This window comes from Trichechus manatus, unplaced genomic scaffold, assembly GCF_000243295.1.
Source record: "Trichechus manatus latirostris isolate Lorelei unplaced genomic scaffold, TriManLat1.0 scaffold00001, whole genome shotgun sequence".
NCBI lineage: Eukaryota > Metazoa > Chordata > Mammalia > Sirenia > Trichechidae > Trichechus > Trichechus manatus.
This window is the reverse complement of record NW_004443937.1, coordinates 26,741,974-26,753,035: the sequence shown is the minus strand read 5'-3', so window position 1 is coordinate 26,753,035 and position 11,062 is coordinate 26,741,974. Positions and strand designations below refer to the sequence as shown.

Sequence of the window (11,062 nt, the reverse complement as noted above, 5' to 3'; positions counted from 1 at the left end):
GGCGGAAGGACGGGGGCCCGGCCAGCAAGTTTTGGGAGAGCCCGGAGACGGTGTCCCAGCTGGACTCGGTGCGGGTCTGGCTGGGCAAGCACTACAAGAAGGTGGGTTCGCGCGCCCGGGAGAGTGCGGGGAGGGCTCGCGCTGGGGGCCGGGGCGGCCACTGGCCTCGTGGGCCTGGGCTGCCCTTCCCCCTCTGCGCGCCACGAGGGACAACAAAGGCCGGCGCCGGGCCCGCCACGCCCCCGCCGTCCGCTCTTGGAGTCTGCGCGACCTGGGCCCCGGGGCCAGGCATGGTCTCGCGAGCCCACGCACCCCTGGCAAAAGCCTTTCACGTGTAAGTATGCGGGATTTGGTTGAGCTCAGCAGCCCGGAGGGTGTGAATCTTCTCTTTTGTTAGTTGCATTAGGTGTGTGACAGTGATCATTAAAAACTCAAGCAAGGTAAAAGCAGCTTCAAGTTTTGTTTAGAGACTGAGATGCCAAAGTCTAGTGAGGTAACACAGGTTTTACTACCTGTTGTTGATTTGCTAAGAAAAGGGCTATGGAAGGTTTTACAAGGAGGTTAATAACAGGTCAGTATCATGAAGTATAGTATTGATGAGAACTAATATTTAAAGATTACGGTTTTTACTTCATTGTGCTTTTGGTTCAGTGAGTACAAGGGTTAATGTTTACTTGCGCATAATGTATTCTTCAGTGAGGCCTTCGCAGAGAACTCCCATTTATATAAAAAATTATTCCACTTCCTATCATTTTCTTACTAGTGGTTACTATTTGAAATTATTTTTCATTTACCTGATTGTCTCCTCTTTTTGGAATGTAAGTTCTGAAGCAGTGGTTTTTAGAATTGCGACTGTTTATAATGTTTTTAATTAAGTGTTTAGGAATGACTCCATTAGAAGGTGTAATGAAGCAAACAGCTAAAAACACTGTCTTTGCCAACCGCAAGTTTCTGGAGTTCTCTCTCAGTTCTGTACTTTCCTCATTGAGGACAATAGCAGGGCGGGGCAGGGACCTTGTCAGGCCCGTTCACCAGTGTGTCCTGGAAGGTGGTTTGTACTGGGTGCCTCACCCTTAGTATTTGTTTAGTAAATATTCGTTTGGGGTCTACAGTGCAGTGAAGCCCGTCAGCTTTTGGCAGTTGTTGGTCATGGACTGGGGTCTTGGGTTCCTTCCACGTCACTCTTTCGTTCATTTAGAAATAACCATTTTTTATCTGAAGTTTTAGGAAGTGAGAAACAATTATATCATTAGATTCGACCTTTCTATCCTGAAGTATTGGAGTCATGTTTGAGTTTGTAGTTTTTCTCATCTACATGTAGGTAGACAAAAATGTTGCACTCATTTTTATAGTGATAAATTGGTTATTTTTTTGGTAGGTAACAGAGCCTCTGGAAGTGGCTAAGAGACTTGAATATATTGTGAAAATATTTTTCCTTTTTATCAGGTTTTCTTCAGACAATACTTTGGGTCTTAAATTTAGTGTAGTTTTAAGAAAGAAAATACTGAGGAGGATTATTGTTTTGAATATAAGGAAGAGAATGGAAAAAGTCATAGTTATTTCTACCTTTGGAAATTCTCAGTGTCCATCAGCTTGGACCCAACTTGAGGAGGGCAGCTTTAGACTTGGATAATCCTTCAGAGACTTGTTTGTGGGGGTGAGGAAATGGCTGAGAGGCTAACTGAAGGGTTCCTGTCAGTGTTGAAGCCACTTGGTTAAGGTTGGCTCAGTGTTTCTGAGGCCTTAAAGACAAAGTCAAAGTTAGGCTTGACTTTTTAGGGCCTTGTAAAGCTAGAGCAGATTTCTTGGGCCTGTTCAGATTCGGAATTGTGTACTCATCAGGCCTGACAGCCAGAATCCTACCAGCCTGTGGGAGTGGTGGTGTAGTGATGAAAATACTAACCTGAAGGCTCTTGGCTTCGTTTCTACACAGGATATTGCTACTTGGTATGCACATCGATGGGTTTTAACTAAACTTTTTTTTGCATTCCCTGCTACATTTTCAGAGCAGCTACAACTTAAATCTCAGCAACTGAATGAAATAAAGGTGACATTGTTAGTTCCATTTTTATTGATGGTTTTATCCATGCATTCAGTTACTGAGCATTTACCATATGTCAGGTCCTTAAATCCTCACAGCAGTTCTGAATGATATAGATATTATTTACCCCCCCACCCCTTTTTTTTTTTAAACAGATAAGAGGAGTGTGGAGCTCTGGATTTAGGTAACTTCTCCAAGATCATAGTTAGGAGTAGCAGATTTGGGATTCAGTAAAAGTCCACCTGGCTGCAAAGCCCAAATTCTTTTTGTTACACACAGTCTCTCTTGAAGGAACTCACAGTCTGTGGGAAGGATAGACATAGATACCTACTTGTGAAACCCGGGAGATTTCAAATTTAAGAGAGAGCTTCCTTCTATTTTTGTGTTTAAATGCCCTTTGTAGGTGTTCAGTAAATATTTGTTGAATGAATGAACAGATTAACTAGTCTTAGGAATCTCTTCGTTTAGGCTTTGTTGATAAATTTGGTCTAGCAACAAAGGGAGAGTGAATACTTTTTTTACTATGGTGAACTTCAAATGGGCCAAAGGAGTTGACAACTTTAGCGAAGAGGAAACAAACATGGGAGGTTCACCGCTTGCCTGAGGGTGCATTTTCAGTCTAGTAGCTGTATAGAGACTTGTTCATCTCCCACCTGAGCTGCCTTCCATGTATTATTGGGTACATGTCCTTCGTCCTAACATTGATCAAGATGAAAGCTGTACATCTTTTTGTAGATAAGACTGACACTATTTTATAGGAAAGGGAATTGTAAGTAGTTCCTGAGGGATTTTCAGATGATGAAGCCTTAGCACTGCTGGTCTCAAATTGATTCAGCTCCAGTACCTTGGAGGTGAAGTGTATCTGTAGGCCATTAAGCTCCCAGGCAAGTGTTTTCCTGAAGTTGGACTTATTTCTGAAATAAGCTTTAACATTACAGGATGGTTTAGATTTAAGGATGTTAAGTAAAATTGGACTAGATTGCTTAGGGGAAGGCGTTTCAATGTGATTTACACGAATTAACAGTTAATAAGAGTTGAATGTTTTTTGTTTTATGAGACATTTGCTACAGTAGGATTGTTCAGGGGCAGGTTAAACTTTTGATACTTCATTAATGCCATACATAATATAAAACAGACTTATTGATAAAGCCTCCACCTAACTAGCTAACTTTCTTAATCAAAATACTTGAAGTAAATTTTTTTAAAGTAAAACAGTGGTGTTGGACTTTTTTTTATCAAAAGATGTGCTTATGACTGAAAGAGTCTGTATAAAATGCTTATTTTTTTCTTGATTAGAATTCAGCATTTTGAAAGCTGTTAAGGACTTTTTATGCATTAGGTGATATTTTTGGAAGCAGTTGAAGTCAGCTCATATCAGTACGGGGTAGTGAAATGAGCATTACGTTAGGTTGAAAGAGAGAATTCAGTACTTCTCTGCAGTACTGACTGGTGTCCTTCAGCAGATCACTTGATTTCTATATGTTTTGATTTTTTTCACTTGTGAGTTGCCAGTTTAAGACTGACTTCCATAGAACTGTCGTTAGAATCAAACGAGATAATCCTTGAAGATGGGGTTATATAAATCTGAGGTAATAGTGATATTTATGCCACATAACTTACGGTCAGTCAGCTTCATTTTTATTAGTTAAATTAGATTTAAATTTCAATGTTATATTTTGAAATTTTTAAGTTGATTTAAAAACCTTATATATTGCCTGCCTTTTGAGTGGGTGTGAGGCATAGTTTACACTAATATGTTAATGTCAAATTTTATTTATGAACTAAATATGCCACCTCTTAGGTGCATTTTCATGTTTGGTAATTTTTTGGGTAATTTGAAAAAGGTATCTAACCAGAGTGAAATTTTTATAGTTTAAAAACTGGACTTTAAAATAGCTATGGCAGTAATTTTGATTGGCTTTGAACCCAGCTGTCTTTCTTTTGAATATATAGAGTGAAACCTAGCTTATTCTGAGTCACAGCATGTATTGAATGAAAACACATATAATAGTAAAGTTGAGAACTTATATGAGACCATTTTTCCCACAGTTATTAAAAATTAGTTTTTGGCTGAAGGTTTGGTTTGGGTCCAGCTGAATAGCCTTCCCCTAGAATGTTACCTTTTTCGATTTCAGCGTTTGGCATTGTTTAGTTACCTATGATTATCTGAAACATCAAAAATTACAGTTATTTTTTGTGTTGCGTTACCATATGCAAAAAACCAACATTATATGACCCCTTTGGGAAGCTTTTACTTATTAAAGATACAAAGTTATCTTGTGGATATGTACAATTTATTTTGCTAGTTCTGTACGATAAACTTGAGTTTGTTCTTTATTAAAGATTGTTATACTGTGTTGAGTATTACTAATTACTTTCTTACTCATTGATTATTATTAAAGATTAAATATGTTGAGTAAATTGGGGAAAAGTGATGTTGAAATTTCACTTGAAAGTGTACAGTAAAATAGATTTGCTAGTTTTGGTTGGGAATTGACAATATTTTATGGGAAAGGGAATTGTGAACAGTTTTTAACTTTAAAAAATTTTTTCAGTTGGTTTTTAACTTAAATTATCATAGAAAATTATTCTCTGGGATGTATCTAGTAATAATCTGAAATGGATTAAAAGAATGGATTTAAAAAGAAATCGTAAGTAGTTTTTTAAAATTTTAAAAATTGTTCAGTTGGTTTTCAACTTAAATTTAGAAAGTTGTTCTCTAACTGAGATATATCTAGTAATAATCCAAAATGGATTTAAAAAAAAGTCCAGTGGTTCAGAAACTCTGGGGATGGGGCCAACAATCGGATGATCTGATGAGTGCTAAAATTTGAGAACCATTGTTTTAGACTGGCAGAATTAACATCCTATATGCTTAATTGTATGAAACTTGCTTCCAGTTTTTGATGTATGTGTGGCACACGTGTCACTTTGTGGCCATATGGAAATGTATTTTTATAGAACATCCTTAAAGTAATAGAAAAGAAGGCTTTTTATAAGGATAAAAAGAAGTCATCTAGAACAAGGAGGCAGTTTTTCTTTGAAGGGCCAGATAGTAAGTATTTTAGGCTTTGCAGACTTTGCAGCTACTCAGCTCTGCTGTTGCATGAAAGCAGCTGTAGATAATACATAAATGAATAAACGTGGCTGTGTTCCAATAAAACCTTATTTATAGGCAATGAAGTTTGAATATCATAATTTTCACATGTCATAATACATTATTATTTTAATTTTTTTCAACCCTTTAAAAAATGTAAAAGCTATTCTTTGCTTGTGGGCTATATATAAAAATGGGCAGCAGGCTGGATACTGCCGACCTCTCATCTAGAAGATTTTGTGTAAAATAAAGCAGTCTTCAAGGAACCTTGGTGGCACAATTGTTAAGCAGCTCAGCTGCTAACTCAAAGGTTGGTGGTTCGAACCCACCAACAGCTCCTCGGTAAAAAAGACCTGGTGATCTGCTCCCATAAAGATTCTTTTTGTTGTGTGCTGTAGAGTCAATTCCGACTCATTGCGACCCCATGGATTACAGCCTAGGAAACCCTGCAGGGCAGTCCTACTCTGTTTTATAGGGCTGCTGAGTTGGAATCTACTAAAAGACACACAGCGAGGCGGTCTTCAGCAAGATTAGCTGCATGCTGGCTGTTTCATTTACATTGGAAAACTAATACACCCGAATAAATAAAAATTTGGGAGGATACTAAGCTTTAAGAATAATTGCTCTTTTAAGCTGTGTCTTTAACAGTAGCACAAATTGGGAGCCTTTCAACTTAATGTATACTAATGGAAGACTGTGCAGTTGATCTAATTTTGCTGTATACAAATGACTTAATTATTTATTGTAGTAGAAACAGACCAGTTAACCTGGACATGTTGGATGATACTTAGAGGTTTGCTTCAGGAAGAAAAACTTAATTGTTCATTATCTTTTGTGAAGTTGAAGGTAGTATAGGTATTTTTCCTGCTCAGAATTGGAGGTTTAAAAAACAAGGAAATGAGTTGGACTCTCAAGGTAATATTGAACATTTAGCACCAGATTAAGCTTTTACATTTGATTCGGCTCATCAGTTTATGCTTTCTCTTCATGTTACCTACTATCTTTACTGTGAAACCAGGTTGCTGTCTCTACTGCTGGTTTGGCCTTCTGACATTACCCTCATCATGCTGTATAACTTTTCACATGTATTTGTTTTCGTAAGCTCCTTTACTGCAGTCCATGTCTCATCTATAAATCTGCCATAGTGCCAGAGCTTAGATACTGGGAGGTAAGCCAGTTGTTCTTTTCCGTACCTTTGTACCAGTTTTTGAGTCCCTGTCTTTATCTTGCAGTATGTTCACGCTGATGCTCCTACCAATAAAACCCTGGCTGGGCTGGTGGTGCAGCTTCTCCAGTTCCAGGAGGACGCCTTTGGGAAGCATGTCACTAATCCAGCCTTCACCAAACTCCCTGTAAGTGTATTTGTATAGCACTGGTATATCTTTATTCTCTGTACTTTTGGGTGCAGCCTACAGGTGTTTCCTTTGCCACTACTAGCCTGTAGAATGAAAAAAAAAGGAGAAATTGCAATGGAATTTTAGCTATAGATTATTATTGCTTTTTAATTGTAAGAACCTTCTCTTTCAGGAATCACTTAACATTTGCATTAAGCACATCAAGAATTGTTATATAGATTTAACTGTTAGCATTTTACTGTTACGGTTCGTCATAGTCTCTACTACACCAATTCCTCTCCATGCTTCTGATTTAGGTGTTGTGACTAGAATACTATTTCTTGAAATATTTATATACACCCAGTCCTCACTTACTGACTATCTTGTTATCCAGCATTTTGCATTTACGACAATAGTAAAAAATCTACTATCTGACCACTTTACGCATTAAGGACGTATGTCTGGCAGTAACGAATGCCGAGGTGTGAGGTGAAAGTAACGCTGGCTGTGATGGTCAAGGTTATATGTCATCTTGGCTGGGAGATGATTCTCAGTGGTTTGACAGTTATGTAATGATGTGATTTGGCAGTTACCTAACGAGTAGTTTGACAGTTATATAATGATACAGGCATCCTCCATTTTCACATAATACCGATTTTTACATAACGATCTGGTCTTTGGGACCTGACTGTGTTGATAAGTGAGGAATGGATGTATTGTAGGTGGTATATCTTCTGAGCTTATTTGAGAATATAATTCTGCTGTCCTTACAATTGATATTTTGACTGGTCATTTGGATTAGTATATAAATACTGGATTTTGCTTTCTTTCCTTTTGAAATCTGTAGCTTTTCTTCTTTTTTTTATAATTTATTTTACTTTTTTGTTGTTGTTGAGTGTATACACAGCAAAACATACACCAGTTCAGTAGTTTCTACATGTACAATTCAGTGACACTGAATACATCCTTCGAGTTGTGCAACAATTCTCACCCTCATTTTTTAAGTTGTTCCTCCCCCATTAATATAAACTCACTGTCCCCTAAGGTTCCTATCTAATCTTTCAAGTTGTTGTCAGTTTGAGCCCATATAGATCTTAAAAGAGCATACTGGTCAAGGCAGATATTGTTTACTAGTTAAGCTAAACTATTGTTTGGTTTTAAGAAGACTTCAGGGTATATTTTTGGTTTGAAGTTCAAAGATTGTCTCAGGCAATAGTTTTGGTGGGTTCAACCAGCCTCCATGGCTCCAGAAAGTCTGGATTCCCTGAGAATTTGAAATTCTCTTTTACATTTTCCCCTTTTGATCAGGATTCTTTTATAGAATCATTGATCAAAATGTTTGGTAATGGTAGCTGGGCATGTAGGTTTTATTCTTAATGTTTGATTTTGTAGAGAGAAAAATCTGATACTGTTTATTTCTTCCTTTTTTATACTGATCTTTGAAATTTTTTTTTGATCTTTCAAATCCAGAAATGTGTCTGGGTGTGATAACTCATGATCTGAAGATTTAATTATGTTTCTTTAGCTCAGAGAACATTTAGTCTATTAGTGTTCTCTGATATCCTGTACTCCTTTATTTATAAACTCTGATTGTATAAATATTAGATCTCCGGGAACTACTTGTCATATTTTTTCTTCTAATTTCCATCTTCCATTTCACCAGCTTATGTTTGTCAGTTTCTAGTCTGCTGTTTGCTGCCTCTATTGAATCTAACTGGTAGACTTTTTAAAATCTCAAATGCTTCTGATTGGGTGTTCTTTTTTCATCACTTTTTTCTCTTTTTTTTTTTTAAATAATATTTTATTGTGTTTTTGGTGAATCTCTTCTCTTTAACTCCCCATTTCCCCTTGCCCCCTCCGCCCGGGTAGCCATTAATCTCCTGTTTGTGTATTTGCCTATTGTAGATATTTCATATAAGTGGGATTATAAAATATTTGTCCTTTTGTGTCTGACTTATTTCACTTAGCATGGTATTTTCAAGGTTCATATATGTTGCAGCATGGATCAGAACGCAATTTCTCTTTTTGGCCGAATAAGATTTCATTGTATGGATATACCACATTTTGTTTATCTATTCATCTTTTTTTTTTTATTGTACTTTTAGATGAAAGTTTACAGAACAGACTAGCTTCTCAGTAGATAATTTGTACACATATTGTTTTGCGACATTGGTTACCAACCCCATGACATGTCAACACTCTCCCTTTCTCGACCTTGGCTTCCCTGTTACCACCTTTCCTGTCCCCTCCTTCCTTCTAGTCCTTGCCCCTGGGCTGGTGTGCCCATTTTGTCTATTTGCTGTTGTGAATAATGCTGTAATGAACATTGGTGTACAAGTATCTGTTTAAATCCTTGTTTGCAGTTCCTTTGAGTGTATACCTATGAATAGAATTGCTGCGTCCTTTGGCAATTCTATGTTTAACTTTTTGAAGAACCTCCATACTGTTATCCACAGTGGCTACACTATTTTGCATTACCACCAGAGATGTACAAGGGTTCCAGTTTCTCCACATCCTCATCAGCACTTGTTATTTTCCTTTTTTTTTGGATGATAGCCATTCTAGTGTATTTGAAGTGTTAACCTCACTGTGGTTTTGATTTGCATTTCCCTAATGACTAATGATGTTGAACATCTTTACATGCGCTTCTTGGTCACTTGTGTATCTTCTTTGAAGAAATGTCTATTCAAGTTTTTGCCTGTTTTTTAATTGGGTTTTTTGTCGTTGTTGAGTTGTAGTTCTTTATATAGTCTAGATATTAAATGTTTATTATATATATGATTTCCAAGTATTTTCTCCTGTTTTGTAGTTTGTCTTTTAACTTTCTTGATGTCCTTTAATGCACAAAAGCTTTTAATTTTGATGATGCGGGAATACAAGTTCCTGAAGATCTACCCATAAGTTTTTGTTCTAAGAGTTTTATGGTTTAACTCTTAAATCTAGGTCTTTGGTCTGTTGTGATTTAATTTTTATATATGATGTGAGGTAGGGGTGCAACTTTATTCTAATGCATTTGGAAATCGAGTTGTCCCAGCACCAATTATTGAAGAGACTATAATGAATGAATTTGGCATCCTTGTTGAAAATCAAGGAACCCTGGTGGTACAGTGGTTAAGTGCTCGGCTGCTAATTGAAAGGCCAGCAGTTTGAACCCACCAGCTACTCCGTGGGAGAACGATGTGGCAGTCTGCTCCAATAAAGATCACAGCCTTGGAAACCCTATTGGGCAGTTCTACTCTGTCCTGCAGGGTTGCTATGAGTCAGAATTGACTTGATGGCAATGGGTTGTTGAAAATCATTTGGTCATATGTGAATTTATTTCTGGACTGTGAATTGTATTTCGTTAGTCTGTATGTCTGTCCTCATGCCAGCACCACATTGTTTGAATACTGAAGCTTCATAGTAAGTTTTAAAATTGGGAAGTGTGAGTCCCCCAACTTTTCTTTTTTTTTTTTTTTAAGATTATTTTGGTTATTTGCAGCCCCTTGCAAGTCTGTATGATTTTGAGAATTGGCTTTTCCACTTCTGCAAAAAAGATTTTTGAAATTTTCATAGGCTTTGCGTTGAATCTGTAGGTTGCATCGGGTAGTATTGACATTTTAACGATATTGAGTCTTCCAGTGATGAACATAGGATGCCTTTCCATTTGTTTAGGTCTTCTTGAATTTTCTTTCAGCAATGTTTTGTACTTTCAGTGTACAAGTCTTAAGAAAGGCCTGGTGATCTACTTCTGAAAAACGCTATGCAGCACAGTTCTACTCTGACACACATGGGAATCAACTCAATGGCAACTGATTTTATTTTATTCCTTTAGATTGTATTGCAAATAGAATCGTTTTCTTAACTTCCTTTCAGATTGTTCATTGCTAGCATATGGAAACACACTGATTTTTATACTAAACCTTTTGTTTTAACTCACTGATCTCTCAAATGTAAATGAAAATAAGAAATAACGTTGTTTTACTGGTCTTTGTAAATGTGTTTACTTTGCTTATATGGTACTTTTTGCCATCCAGATATTTATTTTTATTCAGTCAAATAAATATACTGATGGGTTTTTGAATCATAATTAGGAAGTTTTTTGCTATTCTAATGTTATAAAGGAATTCAGCCATATTTTTTTCTAGTACTTGTATAGCCCGATGCTTGTGAGTTGATTCAGTACTTGCATGGGTTTCAATTTTTACACTTAACTCTCTGATCCATTTAGAATTTATTCTGGTATTAATTGTGAGAAATATACTCAGTTTTTTCTTTTTTCGTATGGCTGTCAGGTTATTTCAGCAGCATTTATTAAAAAGTGCTTCTTTTAGGATGTAGAACAAAATTCTAACTCACAAAAAAAGACCAGATTTACTGGCCTAAAGGAGACTGGAGAAACCCTGAGAGTATGTTCCCCAGACACCCTTTTAGCTCAGTGGTAAAGTCACTTCCGAGGTTCACCGTTCAGCTGGGGAGTGGACAGCCCCATAAAACCAAATAGGACTAATGAGGCACAGCAGTCCAGGGACAAGGGCTAGAAGACAGAAGGGGACAGGAAAGCTGGTGATAGGGAACCCAAGGTTGAGTAAGGATAGTGTTGATGTGTTG

At 37.1% G+C, this 11,062-nt stretch overlaps 1 protein-coding gene across 6 annotated transcripts in view; it reads left to right on the top strand.

Moving 5' to 3' along the window:
* The first annotated feature begins 6 nt into the window (after positions 1-6).
* The window catches only part of SMARCC1 (SWI/SNF related, matrix associated, actin dependent regulator of chromatin subfamily c member 1), a 168,542-nt gene continuing 157,486 nt past the window's right edge, over positions 7-11,062 (top strand). For 5 of the 6 annotated variants that reach the window (XM_023726484.1, XM_004368479.1, XM_023726487.1 and 2 more), the window contains exons 1-2: positions 7-101; positions 6,371-6,490. In XM_023726484.1, coding sequence (XP_023582252.1) covers positions 6,372-6,490 — 119 coding nt within the window. In that variant the 5' untranslated portion in view covers positions 7-101; position 6,371. Of the gene's footprint in view, positions 102-5,522; positions 6,491-11,062 lie in introns of those variants that run through there. The other variant, XM_023726479.1, reaches the window with a different exon arrangement.